This window comes from Halichoeres trimaculatus, unplaced genomic scaffold (assembly GCF_033239565.1).
Source record: "Halichoeres trimaculatus isolate MK-OKI-2021-1 unplaced genomic scaffold, fHalTri1.1 fHalTri1_scaffold_14, whole genome shotgun sequence".
Taxonomy (NCBI): domain Eukaryota; kingdom Metazoa; phylum Chordata; class Actinopteri; order Labriformes; family Labridae; genus Halichoeres; species Halichoeres trimaculatus.
The window spans coordinates 20,544,334-20,565,547 of NW_027437192.1; the positions used below are offsets into that span (position 1 = coordinate 20,544,334).

At 40.2% G+C, this 21,214-nt stretch overlaps 1 protein-coding gene across 3 annotated transcripts; it reads left to right on the plus strand.

Annotated features, from left to right (window-relative positions):
• The first annotated feature begins 1,564 nt into the window (after nt 1-1,564).
• On the plus strand, nt 1,565-20,952 carry pip4p2 (phosphatidylinositol-4,5-bisphosphate 4-phosphatase 2). 3 transcript variants are annotated; one of them, XM_074687267.1, is made up of 8 exons: nt 1,565-1,862; nt 7,492-7,640; nt 10,268-10,374; nt 10,467-10,590; nt 11,150-11,224; nt 11,696-11,748; nt 16,674-16,764; nt 19,543-20,952. In XM_074687267.1, the coding sequence occupies exons 1-8, from the start codon at nt 1,757-1,759 to the stop codon at nt 19,684-19,686; spliced, it is 849 nt and encodes a 282-aa protein (XP_074543368.1). In that variant the 5' UTR covers nt 1,565-1,756; the 3' UTR covers nt 19,687-20,952. The 3 variants fall into 3 exon arrangements, with proteins under 3 accessions (XP_074543368.1, XP_074543367.1, XP_074543366.1); XM_074687266.1 differs by lacking the exon at nt 11,150-11,224 and having other exon boundaries at nt 1,575-1,862; nt 7,516-7,640; XM_074687265.1 differs by lacking the exon at nt 11,150-11,224 and having other exon boundaries at nt 1,581-1,862.
• The last annotated feature ends 262 nt before the right edge of the window (nt 20,953-21,214 follow it).

Here is a 21,214-nt window from a genome sequence, read left to right on the forward strand (position 1 = left end):
TGAAACACGAGACGAGGACCTTGGAAATATCTGTAAAACATTAATGTTGCAACTCTAAAAAAAGGTGGGACTGTTAAAAACTGTGTTGAATCACTGTGTGCATGCCTGTCCACACTGACTGGTCCTGGTCTGCAGCTGGTCGAGGCAGCCAGATGTTTCCAGATTAACTATTTGCAAACTGTGAGAGGACAAACTCACAAAAACAGGTTGTTGGTTTTGGAATGGAATAAATCTGATTGAGGACATTATTACAGAGAATTTGGCACGTGGGAGTTATTGTTTATGACTCAACAATTTTCAAGTGCCAACATTCATATTCCTGCATGGTAACAAAGCTTCACCAGTCACATACAGTAACTAAAACACATCAGAACACAAAGAACTTAGCCCTGAGGCTAATTAATGCCAGTGAACACTTTAATATGATCAATGCACACACCTATGCACAAATCGCACACCCATAACTGTGCACTAAACTCATTCTCATGTAATTTCTGATTTAGCAACAAGACTTTAGCAATACTTCCAAACTCTTGCTGTTGAGCTAAAGGAGTATATATGTTCAGTATTCACAAAGCTTAGTTTAGCTTTAGCTTAACAATAAGTGCAAAACACCCTCTCTCAAGATTTTTGAGTCCAAATACATTCGTGTCATCCTCTTGTATTCTCTTTATGGTTCTTTAAATCAGCTGTTTTGTTGTAAGCTCATCTACAGTTCAAAATCCTGGACCTCTGAGGTGGAAGGGGAAGCAGTAGCTCTGCTTCAAGAGACTAGCCAGGCAGAGTCCTGTTCCTGGACCAGCTTTTTAATGGACACTGCCAATGTGCCCTAGAGTAAAACACCTGAATCCTCAAGTGCTCAGCAGGATCCTGTTTGTGCATGCATATTTCAGTCTTAGCAAATCCACTAAATAGAGTAAAATGTTTCATTTCTCTTTAGGGGGATTCAAAAAGTATGATATTTAATTTAAGGACCTTTTTGCCCCCCAATCAAAGACTAATCAGAATAAAAAAGGCCTTCTAGTTTATTCAACAGATATTTGTCTCCAGAAGTGCGGCTCATTCATAGTCCCATCCTCTGACCAAATGTGATCAAATGTGAAAATCTGGGAGCCACTGGTTTGCATTTTAGTAACCTGAACATCACAGTTTGATAGTTCTGTGGGGATCATTATGATTATTGGTGTGATGGGCCAACAAAGCTGCCAGAGGCAAATTTATTATTTGTGGTGTTATTTGTAGTGACCAAGCACGGAAAAGGCCTCAGTCAGTGCTCCTACAGTGACATCTAGTGGTGAAAAACGGAACTCGGCGCTGTAGTGATTTAATACTGAGTCCGCCCATCTCTACAAAGTGAAATGATCTGTGGTGGCATCCCAGCAGGGTAACTTTAAAATGATTAATCTTCATAAATGAATACATATATGAAAACCTTAATTGTATCATTAGGCTATATGAATTAATGGTTTTATTAAATAACGTTCCTAACATGGATCATATTAAGGATTTACATGTAGTACTCTGTGTTCATAGTTTCAGAGCTGTGCCCATGCCTCGGGTCATGTCATCGAGGGGCGGGGACCACCGTGTTGCTCCTCCCCCTCCAGGCTGCCGTCACCGGGGCTGCTGGACCGGAGCAACTCGGCACCAAACAACCAGCCGGCTGCTGCTGCTGCTGCTCCTTTGAGCTGAGAGAAGACCCCGGCAGCCCGGAGCCTCCCACCGTCTCTGCTCCTTCTTTCTCACCGCGAACGACATGGCCTCCGACGGCATGGACGAGCGATCTCCGCTGCTGTCGGGCCCCAACTCCGAGAATGTGACCCCCACTGCTCCCCCGTACCTGCAAGATCCCAGCCCCCGAGGTAAACACACATTCAGCATGCAGAGCTGCCCCGCCGCCTGCATGCTGAATCATTTCAGGGCGTATCGGGTTTGTGCGTAAATAAAACTGCAGCAAGGCACAGCAAAGCAAAGCAAAGGCAAGGGCAGTGAATCGGCGGCGAAGAAAAAGGTGGAGCTTGCTCTGTGAGAACTGGAGCAGTGGGTTAGAGAAGAGGGGCCTACAATAACAGCAAAATCTGTTTTACTGCAGAAATGCTTACATCACGACTCGGCAGGGCCTGCTGTGTTGTGGCTTTTCCCTAAAATAAGACGTGCTTTGATGTTGCACTGTGAGGGTCCACTGGATGATGTGGCTTTTATTTTGTTGATTGACGAAGGGAGGATGACCCACTGCAGATGGAGGCAACCTTTTGTTCCAGCTGCAAAACGAAAAAAAAAAAAAATCATGATGTGCCCTGTCTGTGCACAAGGCCAGGACCAATGGCAGGGCATAATTCACAGATTTAAAGAGGGGTTCTTATCTCTTTTGCATCATTAACTGACATTGATCCTTGATCTTGCACCTTGAATCTGCATCTCTCATGCTTTTCATCACTTAAATACCAGTTACTGTGTATGAACAGCCACAAAGCTGACACAGCTTCCACGTTTTGCTCAGTAAACAGCTGAATGTAGGTTATAGCACTATAATGCTTGCAGGGCCGACTGACCCAGGCTATTACTGCTCATAAATCTTCTGTCTGCTCAGTGTGGGAGCCACTGTCAGACCTTTGTCTCGATGCTGAATACTGTCAGACCAAATACTTAATTCATTTTGCAAAAGAGCTGAAAGTCGAAGCTGGAGGTCCTCAGGATCATCACCTATTAGTGTTGCCTTTCTTGTGGAGATTTCCCTCTTACTCATGATGTAAAAACATCCAGATGTCAAAGGATGATGTTACCTGTCATGAGTAGTTTCAGCTGCATGTTTGATTCATTTCTTTAAATGTTAGTTGAATTCAAACCGTGGTTAACTGTTATTTCATTTCTTAAAAAAATCCTCAGTCATCAGAAAAACAACATTGCACTGCCTCATCACATCACCGGTTGCTGTGCGTCTTAATGAATGGATTCATTGACTGTATAATACTCTTTTGAGGGCAGATCAGGACAAGAGGCTAATATCAAGAAAACAAGCAAGGAAAAAATGAACATTTTGTTGTTCTCAAGCCATATAATCTTGCAGAATTCATATTTCCCCACAGGATTAATCTTAAAGACTTTACCACTGGACTGTAATAACTTGTAAATCAACGACTTGTTAGGATATGGCTCTGAAATCCTAAATGAACCTCGCTACATCTCATGGCCTAGTTTCTCTGCCCTCCCTCTGCAGTCTGGATTACAGCTAATTCTTAATTTTGTTGGGTTTTCGGGGTGCAGCGCTCTGTTGGCTTATTTAAAAACTGGATTAATGAAAGTCAAACACTGATTTGTTCTGTTGGAAAACAATGACAGGGATGATGCTGTGACTAATAATGTGTAAGACGTTATTTGTGAGAGTGGTTCAAAATCTGTTGTATTGATTACCTAAATCTCGTTGTAATCTGAAAACAGTGTGACTCCCGTATAGGTGTTACCTCTTGTGTCTGGTGGGGGTTAAGAAGAGGTGGTCGTAGTGAAGGGCAGAGACCAGTGACCTTGGCTGCATCTCACTGGTTTGAGGTGTGAGCTGTGCCTGGTGTTGTCTTCGTCTGCCAGATGATTTTGTGCTAAACGAATGAGCAACCAGAGCCTCTGACGAAGTTTTAATCCTGACAGGTTTGGGGTTTAACTTCCCTCACTGGCAGGGGTTTACAGACTGAGAGATGAGCTGTAGGAATATGCTTTTATCAACATTTTTAAACCAAAAGTGGAACATTTACTCCATATTGTACAATTTAGCTTATGCCATAGTAGTGCTATTAGTTTTGCTGTAGAAAATCTGGCTCTGATAAACAGGAACACATTTAGCAACATAGAATTCATTTAATAACCTTTATAGAATAAACCACAAACAGCATCATCCAATGACTGGTTTGGCTGCAACAGAGAATAAGTGACTGTGATTGGTTGGCTCACCATACATTTACAAGCATTTAAATTCACTGCAGACTCTACCTCTAAAGACCATGGTGTTAATGCCATTTGAGTACGACATATATTAATCCACAGATGAAAATATTACATGTTGAACACAGAATTGAGCATTTTGAAGTAACATTTTCTCGAAATTTCACCTCCCAGTCTCTTTTAAGTAAAAGTGAGTCTCATATAAGAAATGAACTCTTTAATTCTGTTCGGCCATAAGGATTTACCACCAGCCTTATCGTACAGTCCTAAAACGACTTGATTATATGTCAAAAAGGCAAATCAGAGACAGAAAACCTCCCTGCACTTCCGGTTTGTATCCCATCTCCTCATTGCCACTCTCCACCACCTCCAAACCTTATGTCCCACACATTCAGCGGAGGCAGCTGAGCAGGACGCTGTATGTTGTGGTTTCTGTAGTGGAGGGCTGTTCTCATGTTTCCTCTGGCTCCTAGGACAGCGACAGCGGGCACATATAGCCGCTATATTCAGTGTCAGACTTGTGTCAGGACAGAGTTAGTGCAAGGAAACAACCCTCTCCAGAGAGGATCGTAGGGAGAAGTGCTGCCTGCTTTGATTTCAGTTCCTCACTCTGAGCTGTTATTCAGGAGTTATTATTGAAAAGAGGTGTCTCTTAGTTTTGAATTCTAGATATATGGTTTTGTCTAACACACGGTGGGAGAGTCCGCTCTTTGGCATGCGTTGCTTGTGTTTGGAGCCATGATTCTGCACACAGTCGTCCCATCTGTCCCTGTGGTGTCAGCATGTAAAGCATCATCGAATCTCACAGCCAGGCTTGTTTACCTCTTGACTTATCCCATTATCTCCTTCAGAGTAAGATGAGCAGGTCATTTATCTGATCAGATGCCTCCTTTGTGATTGGCCATTAGACCGACTACTTGCTTATAAACATCCTTGTGATGTATCCAGAGAGTCCGTTATATAACTTAGCAACAATGAAAGTTTATTTCCATTACCTGATAACCTGTTCCTTGAATACTTGTGTGGACTATGACATGAGTAATGTATAGTGATCGGGTTAGTTGTTTTTCCATCAGGAGGTCAGGGTTTGATCCCAGGTCCCCCAGCTTGAAGTGCCAAAATATCCTTGGGCAAGACATCTAACCCCACATTCCCATTGGTGACTGTGCCAGTGTTGTGTGAGTGGGATTAGTTAATACTAACAGTGCTTTGCTAAGCAGCCTCTGCCATCAGTGTATAACTGTGATGTGAATGGGTGCATGTGACATGTAATGTTAAGGCGCACAGATTGGAAAAAGCGCTAAACAAACACAGCCCCATTTACCATTTACCATTTATCAGTTTAGCCGACTGGAACCCAGAAGTGGTGAGCTGGACCCTAGGGCTAAGAAGAGAGGTCTTTTCATGTCATTTCTTGGCTTTCCCACTGTAAACAAACTAACATGGAATTAACCAGACTTTAACGTGACAGTAAAACTTCCAGAGTCTGATTTCAGTTGAAATAACAGACTATTGCTTTGACATGTTGCAATGTGATGGCCAACCAGAATTAACAAAACCATGCTATGTATTTTATAGGGTTAAACCATTTGGTTAAAAAAGCAGCAGCTCTCAGAATCAGAGAAGCTTAAAGCCTTAATGAGGAGATGATCAAAATTTACCGTTGCTTGACAAACCCTTTCACCTCAAATCCCTCAAATCTGTGCCTAAACCAAATGAATTTTCTTCTTGATTTAACAGAACCAATTCAGCAGGGGTGGCCAACCTGCGGCTCTTCGATCCATTCATTATTGTTATGAGTAGTGGTGTACCAATCAATCTAAATTATTGTTATAGTGATGTTGTGATCAGTATTGATCAATACTTGGGTGATGAGATTGATTCTTAAGTTTCAGTTTCTTTTCTCTACATCGCACATTTGCTCACAGCTATCTAGATAGATAGATGGATGAAACTTTGTCTCTTTTGCAGTAAAAACTAAAATTTGTCTTTGACACGGCTCTTGGTACGAATTGAAACACGCTTACAAACACAATAAGTGTCACTTCAAAATTTGGAAGTCTTTTGATTTTCATCTTATTTCCTTTTGTTTATGTGTGAGAGGAAGTGTGTGATATGGCTCTTTGTAGTACCACGGTAATTTTTGTGGCTCTTGAACGGAAATCGAAGTTTGGTGCCGGTTTCTCTCAGTATGTAAAGTTTAGGTGAAACTGCAGCAGTAAAAGCTGTGACTTGTGTGAATCTGTGGACTTAGTTTATCACTACGTATTAGATTTGGACTAATTACACAAAAGGATCATGGGATCAAAACAGCTCAAAGGTTGTAAGTGTAAAAAGATAACATTTTTCGTCCTGGAAAGGCTGTGTGTTTTTAATTGCTGTTAACACGTATTTATCGGCCTTGAAATACTAATCACTACCCCTTCTTTGTTTACCAGTGAAACCAGTTAGCTGCTTCTTAGCCTCATGAGCAGATATTATTATTTAACTTCCCGTCACACTGAAGCACCCACTGAACAGGTCTAAAAATGTTTATTTATGTGTGGGTGGTGCATTCAAAAGCAGTTTAATAATGTTTCCATAAAAAAAGCAAACAGCTGCGTGTTGTTCATCAGGAATATTTCCCTGTATTTAGCAACAGACTGTAATGCTTATCGCCCACAGAGTCATCTTATCTCACAATGGATTGGTCCGTCTCTGAAACCATGAGGCTGGGTTGACTCAATCTGTCAGTGAGGGGATTTCTGCAGCTTCATTTCGGTATCTAAAAGAGCTCATTGTTCATTTCTTTAACATACAGAGCTGTGCCTTCCTGGCCCCTTTGACAAAGAGAAAAGAGTCACATGTTGAGCCATCAGAGCCGTACCAGGGCTGTCATGGGTTTGCATACAGTACGTGGAGCGGAGCCTCCAGTTGTGTGAGGTTGTAAAGGGAGTCATTGAATAATTACTGAAAACCAGTCCTGGTAATTTATTGGTAACTCATGTTAGACAGCAACCCCACTGTAGAGCTGTGGGATGTTTGCTTCCTGTCAGGAATTGAGGAGCTCATTGAAAACGGCAGATATGCAAATGATAAGTTTGTTTCTGTCAATGCATTTACTCAAGGTCTTAAAAGAGAGAAAAAATGCAGATGACATGAAAACATTGAGATTGAAGAGCTAACAAGAATCAACCTTGTTTCAGAAGCATAAGCAAAAAAATAATTGTCAGCTTGATGCAACAGTATCTTGGTTAGTTCTTGTGAGCCGTGACATGAGACTTCATTTTTTCTTTTACTGAAAGCAAACATACACACCAGGAAAAATCAAAAAAAGACTTTTACTCATTTGAAGTTAGATATACAAGGTGATGGAAAATGATACGATTATTTCAAACCAAATCAAAAAGAGATGATTCTACGAAATCATCCGTCTGAATTAATAATCAGGAATTAACAACAAACCTCTGTCGTGCCAGCCGCTCTCTGCCAGGTCCAGGTGTGTTCATGAAGTGTTGATACATGCATGCCATTAACAGCTGGCTGTGTGTCATGTGCTTTACCCTCCTCTGCTCAAAGCCGAACTACCTCCTCCTTACACAGCCATCGCCAGCCCGGACGCCGGCGGTGTGCCCGTCATCAACTGCCGTGTCTGCCAGTCGCTCATCAACCTGGATGGGAAGCTGCATCAGCACGTGGTCAAGTGCACAGTCTGCAATGAAGCTACAGTAAGTGGAGCCCGGCGCTGTTGGTGATGACATCTCAGGGTCCTAAGTGTACGACAGTCAACTTGAGTAACGACACTGAAAGTATTTTATCTGAGCTGCTTTCATCATGTTCAGTGTGTCTATAATCTAATCGCACAAAAACAAACATTAACAAACAGTCACCACAGCTGAGAATAACTGTTTAGTATTATATGGATTGATGAGAACTCATATATTGTAGCTGATTAAAAAAAAACAGACATTTGGATTGGACAACAACTTTCTTAAAAAGCAACTGCCCCCCCTATAGTCTTCACCCTTGGAGCCTTTCCAGATGTTTATCTTCCTGTCTGCCTCATTGATCAGTCAGTGCAGTGATGACTTCTCTGTGTGATGTAAATGTGTCACCTTTGTCTCTGTTTGAAAAGCTTTTATTGAGCTGTCAGTGGAGACAACAGCAAAATGTCTATTTCTACAAACACTCAGCTGGAAAAACCCATTTCTGTTGGCTCATAATGGTGGAGCTTAAAAGCATCAACACACCTGTTTGATAATCTGGTCTAATGGATACCAAATAATGGATGTTGTTTGGCCTGAATGGTGCAGGGTCACCATGCAAACAGCAAACCATATCTGTGATCAACTCCTTTAAATACACCCAGAAATTTTCCAAAGCCCTTTTTTTCTCAGGTGTATTTGTTTGCATATATTCAAAAATACAGTTTGTCTTAATGAAAGAAGCTTTTGTCTTCACCCGGGTAACGCATTTTAGGGTCTAAAATGAATATCCAAGGGTACCTTGATTACAGAGAGGACATAGGGTAAAAGGCTACTGGCAGCTAGCTAGAAATTCTGTTATATGAAGGGTTAAAGTGTTCATACGTGAGGCTTCATGGCTGCTTAAATAACTTTGTATACATGTATATGGCTCTTAATGATTCATTTTTTTATGTTTTAATAATTGGGTTTAAAGGCAATGCCAGCTTTGCAGTGTGTTAGCAAAACTAGCCATCCATTGCTAGCAGCAGCAGCAGAATTGTTTTTTTCTTTTTCTTTTTTTTTTTTATGCCCCTGGTCATAACTCCACCTCCCCCAAAGGTTGTGCCCTCCAATTACAAATACAGCATGACAAATTACAGTGGCAACCCCTGGGCTCAAAATATGAAGCCTATCTTAAAATATTACCATGTGGAGGGTATATTTTCGTAAATTCTTATTTCTAAAGGTAGAGTCTGCAGGATTTCTTGTAACTTGTTAAAATGTTGTTAAAAGCAACATTCAAGCTGGGCTCCTCCTACTTGGCTCAGTGCCAGCAGCAGTCCACACCCACAGCCTGCGACTGTAACTACAAGAACACAGTCATTAGCCCAGCAACCACCTGTAGCAACGCGTTGCTACGAGGAAGAGACTTGAGAGTCGTGCACCTGACTTGGCATGTTGGCACAAGCTAATCATTGGATTATTTATGCAAACCTGGTTAACATAGAGCTAGCAGAGAGCTAACTCACATTGCTCTTTATCTTGAGCTGCTCTCCAACTGCCTGAAAGCGAGTGAGATTCAAGCCAAGCTTCACCCTGGTTTAGTATAAAGTTTTATTTGGAGTTTTGTTTCACTTTGGTTTTGTTTTTCTTTCTTCTTGCTACGTCCACCAACATAGCCACTCGGGATGGCTTCTTCCACTCGCTAATCAACAGGCTAAGTCACTTGTGCACTGGCATTGTGATTGGCTGATATAACCACGCTTACTCCCCACCAGAAACATCCTGATACAACCAAAGCATCAACATATGGGCTGAGGAGAGGGTTCAAAGCAGACAGATATACTGACACACATGTATAAAGGCCAGTAGGAGAGGATTGTGTAGGATTATTCCTGTAAAAGTTGACTTTTTTTTTTTTTTAAATCCTGCAGACCTTTAAAGTTAATCAACTTTTAAGTTTTGCCTTTGTAAGAGTATGGCCGATTTGACTGCCAGATGAGCACCCTGTAGCTGTCTGTGTCAAGGCTAAAGGCCTCTCTTTTTCCTTATCCCAACTAGAACAAAGCTAGGTCGACCTTTGAACAATGGCATGTGTCAATGATAGGCTTTAAAAGTTGGTATCAGAAACCAAAGTGTGACGTCACTGAGACTACATCTATGTATCATGCACTCTTCTCATATGACACATCATCGACTTGTACGTTATCTAAGATGTTCTCATATTATTCTACCTTATCAGTATTGATCCTGACCTGAGTATGGCGACATTGTGTTCCTGTTAAGAATGACAAAATAACACACTTATTTTATAAAAACAGTGTCTATTGACATTTTGTCAATTTTGGAAAAACATTAAACTGATTTTTTTTTTTTTTACACAAATGTACCTCAAACTAGCCGCATTTTGGGGCTAATTGATTACAATGAATCAGTGCTTTGTCTGGTGCATTGAAGCTACTTACAGCCTCATTTTAGGCTACTGGACCTGCTTTATGAAGATTTCCATGTGTAATAGATTAAAAGCAGAGATATTGATTTTGCACTTTGATTTCACTCTGAGGTTTTCAAGACTCTGCTGTGTTTCTTCTTCTCTACTGTATAACAGCTTCTCTCCTTTATAAAAGCTTTTGCTTTCAGTGTGCTCATTGTGGTGTGTTGCCTTTCAGCCCATCAAGAACCCTCCAACAGGGAAGAAATACGTGAGGTGTCCCTGTAACTGCCTGCTCATCTGTAAAGACACATCCAGGAGGATAGGATGTCCCCGGCCAAACTGGTAGGCCTCAGCCGGTCGATCCCAGTCTTTAACTTTTATACTATCTCTCATATTTTTAAAAGCTAAGTGCATTATCTTTTCCCCTCCAACAGCAGACGCATCATCAACCTAAGCCCGGTGATGGTGATCCCTGAGGAGCAACCTGCACAGCCGGCTCTGCCCATCCAGCCTGAGGGGATGAGGGTGGTGTGTGGTCACTGTGGCAACACCTTCCTCGTACGTAAACCCACAAAAACTGTTTCACGAGTTGCTCATGCAGATTTTGTTTGTTGGTATTTGCATATTAATAACCCTGAGACCTGTAATCTTTAATATGTATTGATACAAATAAGGATTTTCTACTGTGTTATGGAACAGTTGTGCAGTTGTTCTGGTTCCTAAAGCTTGTTGTGCTGTATATCAGGATTGACTTTATTCATGTTAGTCCCGAGCACACATGAGAGCTTATTAGATATTTTACTGTAGTGGAAATAAAAACCTCCATTCAGCTGTAGATTTTGAATAAATATGTTATTTGTATCAGCTGGTATTCATTACACAAATACATTCCCTCCCATTTAAAGACTTATTATTGCAGGATCACAGCTTTCTGCAGAATATTCCCATTCATTTGAATGCCCTTGTCTCCCTGCATGTGTAGTTGATATTTTTGAAAGGCAACATATTAACCTTGAAGGAAGAAGGTGCAAAACAACAGGTAATGTCTCATGACAGCATCTAAATCAGTGGTATTGTCCTCTTAACGTGTGCACATTGTTGCTTATGGCGTCCATAGGGGAGTGAGGACGCCAGGTCTTCCCAGCCAATGTCTGGCGTTCCCAGCGATGGCACCCCGCCATCACAGCAACAGGTTGAAGCTGGTGACACTGGTGGACAAATTAACAACAGTCTAACCTGCTCCAGTCCAATCCTGGGTCCTATTTACACCAGTGCTCATGTGACTTTGTGCACATCAAGTGTAGAGGATGGTCTCAGTCAAAGGGATGGGACTGTCTAAAGTTTCATGATACACTTGTGTAAATATGACCTGAAAGTATGATCTGTGTTTTCGTACATCAGAATCCTGAATGAAAAATTACGTATGAACAATCCTAACCAATACATCTTATGAATCATATTTACTGATAATTTTACCATTTCTTCAATATGAACACAATGTTTTTCAGTTGAACTATAAGTTGAGAACCCTCATAGTTGATCGTGAACAATCATCCTCTGATGGTTTTATACTGATTATCCCTGAAGTGCAGAAGGATCTTAGCGTGTTGTGAATGTGTGCATGTGTGTTCATTGAGTAACTTCTTTTTCTGCTTCCTTGCAGTGGATGGAGCTTCGGTTTAACACACTAGCCAAGTGTCCCCACTGCAAAAAAATGTGAGTCCATTTAACACCCATCAAACAGTACACAAAGTAAAACACACTCCTTACCTGCACTCCATCGCAGCTTTGAATTCACAGTTCATGAATTCTTTCTATTCTTTTGGGATTCAAGTATTTAGATCAGGGGTTCCCAAACTTTTTTAGACCATGGACCCCTTTCAGGTGGGGTCCCCCTTTTTGGCTGAAGCACAAATGGCCTAGTGGTTTGGATTGTGCTCCTTGAGCAGGTGGCCTGGGTTCGGGCCCTACCTGTGGTGTTTTTCCTGCATTTCACTCCCCGCTCTTGCCCCACTCCTGCACTACCCACTGACAACTCCTATCAAATTAAAGCCCCCAAAAAAACTTTAAAAAAACATAAACTGATGGTTGTACGCCATTTCAAGCCTGTATCTGTATTTAAAACTGTTTCATAAAGAACTTGACCATGGATCAGTGGAAAATGTAAATTTGCATCTTCTTGCTGTATTGTGCGTAGTCTTCCCAGAAAATGCTGTTTTTCAATGGCAGCATATGTTGCACCAAAACCTGTATATCTTGTTCAGTGTTATTGGTGCTTCCCAAGATACGTAAGCTACCCATGCTAGAGGCATTTATACAGCATCCTAATATTGTGGATGCTGGATTTTGAGGTGTACTCTCATAACAATCTGAGTAGCTTTTCTCTTCTTCAGAGCAGAGGATGCAGTGTGTCCATGATCTCCTAAAAGAATGTCACATTTTGGTTGTGCCCAGGCCAGGAGAAGTTGCTGGCATTTCTGAGCCATGTTTGTGTGTGTGGTTCCCTCTTTGCATAGTACAGCTTTTAACCTGCATTTGTGGATGAATCCTGATCACAGGTGGTAGTTTTTGGAAATGATTTTGAGTCTACACAGTGATTTCCACCACAGAGTCATGTCTGTTTTTTTATGCAGTGCCAATTTTTAAAGTATAATCCAGTACTAGCATCTGACAGTTTCATTTTTTTCTAAAATGTCTCTTGATTCTCTTAAACTTTTGGTTTTGTTATGTGCAGGAAATGATGAAATTTTCAGATTTACATTTAAAGCTCTTGACTTTTTGTCTGTAATAGTTGAACTATTTGCGAATAGTATACTATTTGACTCTTACAGACCTGGAGTTAAATTTTTCTTTCTTTGTCTGGACTGGATAACAAATTTCTAAGGTGATGGTTCATCCCTTCAAACAACAAATGGGGGCAGCTCTTCCTCAAAGTAGGTTAAGATTTATTTGAAAAGCAAATAGTTCGTTTCAGTGTATTTAAATTCCTTAAGAAATGTGTCAGTTTTTATCTGTTAGTACACTCGTGTCCTGTTTCACATATTTTGGGGGTCTAAATAATGAAAGGTTTTATCCAGTTTTGGAATTTCAGCAGTAGAATTACTTAGCTGGTGGCCAAGAAACGTGCAGAAACATAATCTGTGTGATTTACTGTTCCCAATCAAAGTAGGTTTGCCAAAAGTTTTGCAACGGGTGCGCTCTGATTGCTAGTCCAAATGCCAGACAGTAAACTCATGTTTGCTTAGTCCTTAGCTTCAGTAAATCACTTTCCACAAGTTTCCACAGCGCAAGGTCTCCTTGAGCAACAGAGTGAAAGGGTTAGCTGGAAGAAGTTGGTAGTAACTTAAGTTTTTTGTTGTTGTTGTTGTTTTTTACAAACTGCTATCTTGTCAGTAGCTAGCGCAAAAAGAAACAATTTAGTTCAGAAGGTGATGAGATGTTTTGTTGAATCCCAAAGAAACTGTCACATTGAAGTGAGATGTTCCAACATTTCATCTTTTCAAACAGTTTCCTTCTTTTTACAGGAAAATTAATCTTCTGAATGTAAATGAAGCAAAAAGTTTGAAAAAACTAGACTTTTGTCAGAAGGAAAAAAATATCCACATTCGTCCCCATTGGCAAAAACTTTGACTCGTGCAGCTTTGTAAAACACAAATACTTCTTGGCTCTTGTTTCGGTTGTAGTACCTAACCTACTTGGATCATTTTATTGTAATCAGCTGCTGAGCTTCAGGGGTCTGGACTTTGTAGTTCTGGGAGAAGGGAGGGTGATGATGGTGAGGTTCATGGAGGCTAATCTAGCAGGTGACAGGAATTAAAGACTGCCTCGATGCAAATAACGACAAAAAAGAGGGTGGCTGCGGGGTCAGAGGTGGTGGGAGTGTGTGGAAAATGAGGAGTGTGGAAATGATGAAACGGACAAAATCTGCATCAGGTAGATGATGTTGAAATGCCTTCAACTCACATTTAAAAGCAGTTGTTAGTTGTATCTGGCACGGTGAATGAAGTTAGAGACTGGCACTCTCTGACTGAGTGAGAGCAATCTCTGAAAGTACTTTTACTAGAGACAGACCAATATGGTTTTTTCAGGGCCCATACCAATCATCCGTTGTCAGGGAAGCAGATAACCAATATTTGGGGCTGATATTCATTTGCAATAAAAGTGAATTTGGCATCCAAATTTAGAAATTTGAATGCCTTTAGCATATGTTTACGCAAGGTTATGATAGTTTTGGATTTGTCATTATAGTTTAGTTTTAGTGAGTTTTGACATTTTTTTCCCATTACAGTTTAGTTTTTATTTAGTTTTGATTTTTGCAACAAGGCTTAGTTTTAGTTTAGTTTTAGTTTTTTTACCTTATTCACCAGGTGCAGGATTCAAAAAAGTCAGAGTAAATATTTTGTCATACAGTTTATTTTCCAGTCCAACATAGTGCTCACTGCTGAGTCAATGCTGATACTGAACTGTTGGCTGCTGCCTTAAACACAAAAAAATAATATAAACTTAATATAAAAAATATAAACATAAATTATATAAAAATATTGTTAACATAAAGTAAATATAAACAATATAAACGTAAATTATATAAAACAATATAATATGAGCTTTATTAATTAGAAACTTGGACTCTGTAACAATGAAACTATTACAGATGCTCTGATTCATTGCTCCACTACGTTTCATCGCAGCACAGCGCACAGCCAGTCAGTGCTGTAAAGAAGCACGTCCCAGTACGTCACTATGATGGTGCCGTACAGCACTAACAACTGCCTAAAACAGTTGTTAAATTGGTTGGTAAAATTGTGTCGAATTTCGAATTCATTAAAATCCTAAAGGCTATTGATATTGTCAAAAACTATAACTAAGGACATTTTTTCTATGGTTTTGGTTAGTTTCAGTTAGTTTTGTGAACACAAGATGCAGTTTTAGTTTACTTATCGTTTTTGTTTTCTTTTCTAGTTTTTATTAGTTTGAGTTAACTGCAATGTATTTCAATTTTTAGTTGTTGTTTTTAGTTTCATTTTAGTTAACTATTATAACCTTGGTGTTACGTGGGGGACCAAGCATATCTTGGGCTCTCATAGAAAAAGTACTTCTGTGAGCCTAGCATCACAGCTGCCACTAGCTGACTCATGAAGCCTCTGGTAATATTATTAAATGGGCCATTATGATGAACCCCCCCCCCAAAAAAAATAAAAATAAAAATAAAAATAAAACCAACTGGATAAAAAACAAAAATTCGTCAAGACAGAACAGAGTATCAACATAAAAAACTGCATCTTCAGCAAATATTTTTCTCTCTGCTAAAACTGTGCTTGTGCAAGCCTTTAAAGGGCAAATAAAGTAAATATACGAGCTTTGTCTCATCTCATAAACATGATGGATAATGTGCCAGAGAATTCATGGTGCACTCAAATTTTTATTCATCTTTTATAGTTATATTTGGTGGTTTTTATGCCTTTTCTTCAGTGGATCAAAATAGGACAGTGGATTGAGCCAGAAGCAGGGAGAAAGTCAGGGGTGATATGCAGAAAGTGGGGCCTAGAGTTGGACTCAAACATGGGCATGCTTAAAGGCTTTGGCCTCTGTACATGAAATGCACGAGCCAACGACTTGGCCAAATCAAGCCCTGTGCTTACATTTTTTCATCAAGCATTGCCTGTAGATCAGGAGATATATGTTTTTGAAGCAGATAGTAAAAAGATGTAATCAAGATCTGGGTCCAAACTTTATACCTTGGTAATTTTTGTTTGTTCATTTTTATCTCCATACCTCTCAAAAGTTAAAAAAACAATAATAATAAAGAATTCAACTCCCTACCAACTTTTTTGCAGCATTTTACAAGGGTCCCAAATCAGACCCATCTAGTTGTATTGTAAATGTTGTACAAAGTTTGTCTCTGAAACCTTAGGATGCTTGAGGAATCATGTTTTGCAAGTGATATCCACTGTCCTTAAAAACAATGTGTGGAGAAAGAGAAAAAGTGAAAGTAGGAGGAGGTTTAAGAAGTAGTAGCAGAAGGTAAAAGAAATCAGGTGATCAGGCCCCCTTAGGTCACCTGAATACCAGCGATTCCTGAAGAATGCTTGAGTCCCGTCACATGAGGGGCATGTGAGCACCGAGGGGGGAGGAAAGTGAAATAATAGTGGGAAAAAAAACAGATTCCAGTCTGGTGCTTTAGGGCGGTCAGCTTGTTCTTGTGTTCATTGGAGTCTGAAAGTGTTGGGAACTGCTCATGTGACTCTCCCTGTGTTCGTCTTGTGTGTTACGTAGAAGGAGGAGGAGATTTCTCCTCGACTCATGGGATTGTAGAGAGTGCTGGAGAGTGAGAGCTGCGCAGAAAAGTGTGAGATTGAAAAAGCATCAGACACCTCATGATGGGAAATTTTTCCACAACTTTGAGTCCATTAGAAATGTCAAACTCCTGATGGAGAAAACTGTAGTTACAGTTACTCTATACCTGACGAGTTACACATGCACACACTGATGCCTCATGATGTGCCACTCAGGAGAAAAGAAGAATAGAAACTACATGAAATGTCTTCTCTGTGCTTGAATGTTACTGTAATGAAATTTTTCATCAGTTTCTCCTTGCAAACTGACCCTCTGTGCTTTTTGTTTCTCTGCTCCTCTCTCCACAGATCCTCTGTTGGCAGTGCACTCCCCAGGAGGCGCTGTTGTGCTTACGTAACAATAGGAATGATCTGTATTTTCATTGGAGTGGGATTAACAGTAAGTCCTGTCTGTTTCTCTTTGTATTTTAAGAAAGTCATAAAGGAAGATGTATATGTGTAGATTAACAAAATGAGGGCAACATGTTTCAAAAACAGAAGCAAAATTTGATCTGCATGGTGGTGCAGTGGTTAGAGCTGTTACCACACAGCACGAAGGTTCCTGCTTTGATGAACAGGTGCCTTGCTCTGCTTTTACTTTCCTTGTAAGTGTGTGTTCTCTCTAGTTACAGCTTCCTCCTTAATCCAAAAACATGCTCATCAAGTTGATCTGTCGCTCTAAATTCACACACAAATTACCCAGTGTGTGTGAAAAGTTCTCTGTCTCTACATTTAAGCTTTGTGATAGGCTGGTGACCTGTGAGTGCACCCCACCTTGCATCAAGTGAAAGCTGGGATAGGTTCCAGTGGACAAATATAGTAATTTCAGGATTGTAAGTTGCAAAGGGAATAAGACACTGATCTGTTTTGGTGGTTTCAGCTTTTTGCACTGCTTTCATCAGAAGCAGTGAATTGATCATTTGTGTCCGACACTGTACATCTAAACCTTACAACCTTGAACACAACAAATTCACATCGCAACATTGTACTATTTCAGGCTTTGAACACACATAGCAGGGTATTTCAAAAACAAATATTCCCCCCTCATTCCCACACAGACTGGGAAAATCCACCAATAAGTGCGGCTCGAAGCATGCCAAAACTAAAAACGGCAGTGTTTTTCAGATGTAAAACCCATGCCAGCCAATCAGAATGGACAGTGTCATTCAGCTGTGAGGTTTGAGAGGCAAAAACTCTAGGGATGGCCCGATACCGATACCAGGTATCGTATCTGGCCGATACCAGCCTTTTTCTAAGGTATCGGTATTCAAGAAGGCTGCCGATACTCCAGGCAAAAAAAATCTTATGTCAAGCAAGTTTTCCTCGCCACTAGATGCTGCTAATTTTGCCATCTGACACTCATAAAAACAATATAATCGAAGAAAAACAATGTATAATATGCTACACAGTGTAGATGTATGCAAGTCCCTGTGTTCCTCTTCTGTGTTCCATGTGCAGCCACAGCGAGTGTGTGTGACTTATGTGTATCAATAATACTGTATGTGCCACTTGCTGGTTCTTTAAAGTTGTGTTTAAATCAGTACTGAAGTTTTTTGAATAAATGAATAATCGTGTATATTAATTATGATTTCAATATCACTTAAAATAATCGTGATTCTTATTTTTACCATTATCGCCCAGCCCTACTAATTGCTGGGGTTTAACACCACTGCAAACGTGCACCAGGCCTTTTTCAGACAACATAAATGAACCAGGACGAGTTTTTAATTTGCACTTTAGTTTACTTTAAAAAAATCTTTAACTCTGACAGTTGTTAGTTTTATTGTGCACTTTTAATATTGTTTATTTTAATATTTATCAAAAAAGTTCCTAACTCAGAGGGAGTTGTTTGTGTTTTGTTTGGACTTAATGGCAGAGTGACTGTGTTATCTTTGATCAAAATGATCTGTCACTGTTAATTGAAATTTTATGTATCAAAAGTGCTAGTAGTATCGGTACTCGGTATCGGTGAGTATTCAAGAAGGAGTACTTGTACTGGTATGGATCTACTCAAAAAGTGGTATCGATCATCCCTTAAAAACTCTGTTTCCCAGCATATATACGAAACCATGAAAACTGAGTTTTCCAAAATCTGCATTTTGGCTCAAAGTTTTCAGAAAACATTGTTTTAAGTGCTGTAAAGCTGCGTTTTGACAGATTTCCCAGATACCTGGCCATGTTTGTTGTGAGCAATAATTTGCTTACTCAATAACTTTTTTCTGTCTGACTCCCAACTCTTCCTTTTGCATTTTAAAACCTTACTTGAAACCTTTTTAGGATCCAACAGTGCAAAATTAAAAATCTTGTGGCTTTTCAACTGGTCTTAAAATTTTGATCAGGTGTGTATCTGATGTAAAAATGCTCAACAAGGTCTCTGAAATCTCAACATCTGTCATTTCACACATTTTTTTTTGCAGAAAAAGTTATTTATTATAAAAATAATATTCTAATTCTTCTATAGGCAGCTTTTGATTGTGCTGGTAGAGTCAATACACAATGGCAGTCATGAGTGTGAACTCAAACAATAAATCAATACATAGCGTGTTAGCCCACTGGACTTCTCAGTAAACAAAAACAACCTCTGTTGTTCAGTTTCTCACAATATATCTGAGTCATGTCAGACTTCATATTAAAGCTATAATCGCTTCTTAATGATTTCAGGGGATTGGAGTGCTTATTTTAAAGCTTGGGAAGGCAAATCGGAAAGCAAACCCGGCATGAATAAGCTCAATTTTGGAAGTTTTTACTAATTCCATTGACTCACTTTGCTGTGACTGAGTAGCTTTTTGTGTTGTTGTACTCCAATGAGTGAATGTTTTCAAAACTAGAACTTCTTCGTGAGTATCATCTGTGGGAAGTGTCGGAATTATCTTCATTTGACAGTGCATTCTTTACTGAGGAGAAATACACGTGGAGGGTTGGAAATTACTTCACAGGTTCTCCCTTACAGCCTGAGAAACTCATCAGCCAAACACTACATTACATCAGCCTGTGCACAGCAGGCTGTGGCTCAGTGTAGAGGGACCCTTTATTGTGCAACTAGTGTTATTCATACATGAGTCTGTTCCTTTGTTGGTCTGCTTTTAATCAATTTGGACTAACACAATTCTGAACTGTGGAGATCGACTGATACGCACCAACTCTTCACCCATGTTCTCCCTCTCCTCTGCATTTACAGGTCGGCACTCGGAACTTCGCCATTCGTTACAACGCCACTTACGTCTCTTGGGCGTTGGCCTACCTGCTTGGCCTCATCTGTCTGATACGAGCCTGCTACTGGGGGGCCATCAAAGTCAGCTACCCTGAGAACAGCTTCTCCTAGAGAGTGGAGAGGGGGGCACGACTGGGAGAACAGACCCCACTTTTAAGTTGTTTCATCGTGTTTAGATTTCAAACCGGCCATTTTTCAGCAGAGTGGGACGCCTGCAGAGTGTGATGGAGGGATGAATGTTTGGAGAGCTGTTGCGTTGAAGATGCATCCTGTTGTGTTTATGTCTGTTTTAGAGTTTTACTCACTGAAGATAGACTACTCTGTGTCAATCAGTCCACATTGACTCAAATCCTGCCCAGGTTTGCTGAAATCCTTTGAAATACAGAATCAAGTACTCCAATAAAACTGTGATTGTCATTGTGTGAATGCCAAAATTAGCTGATTTTAAAAGTACTCAAGCAAACTGGTTGGAATGGTCTTTCTGGACTAATTACTGAATAATATTTTTTAGCTACTTGACGTTTTTTTTCTGACCAGACCAAAATGAGACAACTTCCTGAGATTAGTTTACCCATTGCACTACGATTATATGCAATTGTATTAGGTTTTTTTTGCTGCTAGTTTGACTCCAGGCTCATATCTGTACCGTAATGTAACCTTGCCTGTGTGCACTGACATAGTATTGCTTTATGATTTTAACCTGTGAAATGATCAACTGTTTTTTTTTAAAGTCCTCTTTAACTACCCACTTGTGCCAGCTTTACTCCTCAGTGTTAGTTGAGTGGAGCAACAGGAGCTCTTTTTTTATTTATTTCCTGAGCTGACTTTTTGGTGCCATGCAGCTTTTAAACACATAACAGCAATAACCCTTTTGTTTGAACCCTTCTTTCTCCTCTCTATGTTTTTGTTTCCTACGCACTCACAAAAAACGTCTGCATGTTGGTGTCCTACCACTGGGGTTGTGTTTTTTCCTTCCCGTTGCAGAGAGGTAGCTGAAGTGTTTGACACTCCTGTCTTTGCTCCATCTGCCTGTAAGTTAGAATGTAAACCCTCCTCTTCCTCCTCCTCTTCCTCTTCTTCCTGTCGCTTTTATCGCTGCTCTCTGACCTCTGGTGAACTCCGTGCTAGCTAGCTAGGTTGCTATAGGCTAACTCAGCATCCTGTCTCTCGACCAGTCTGCAATCTTCTAACCTTGTCTTGAATGTGATGATGATGATGATGATGATGTTGAGGATGATGATGATGATTAAGGAGAAATATATAAAAAGAACCTTTGTAAATAGTTCAAATTCAGTACCTGGAAACTGTAATGAGAGGATGAAGGAGAGGAGACTTGTGGGTCTTTTTAAAATGATAATTTATCAATAAAAAGCTAAAACTGCCTGTTTTCATCTCTCTCTTTATTGACTGGGATGTTTCCAGAAAGTGATCATGCTTGAAATGACTAAACTTAAGCATGTATTTGAGGTGTTTGTAGTTTTATTGAGTTTATCATATTTAACCTTTGTTTCCACCAAACAGTTCGGTTTGGACCAGTACAGTTTGGTGTGGGTTGGATCAAGTATGCATTTTCACAGCTCCCTCTCATGGTGGACAGCGACGTATGCTGACTGCTGATAGACCAGGGGTGGGCAAACTT

Bases quoted from the DNA above. Each gene is read 5' to 3' on its own strand.
- pip4p2 (XM_074687267.1), top strand. From the start codon at position 1,757: ATGGCCTCCGACGGCATGGACGAGCGATCTCCGCTGCTGTCGGGCCCC. The intron at 1,863-7,491 runs GTAAACACACAT...CTCTGCTCAAAG, and splicing joins GCAAGATCCCAGCCCCCGAG to CCGAACTACCTCCTCCTTAC. The intron at 11,749-16,673 runs GTGAGTCCATTT...CTCTCTCCACAG, and splicing joins TGTCCCCACTGCAAAAAAAT to ATCCTCTGTTGGCAGTGCAC.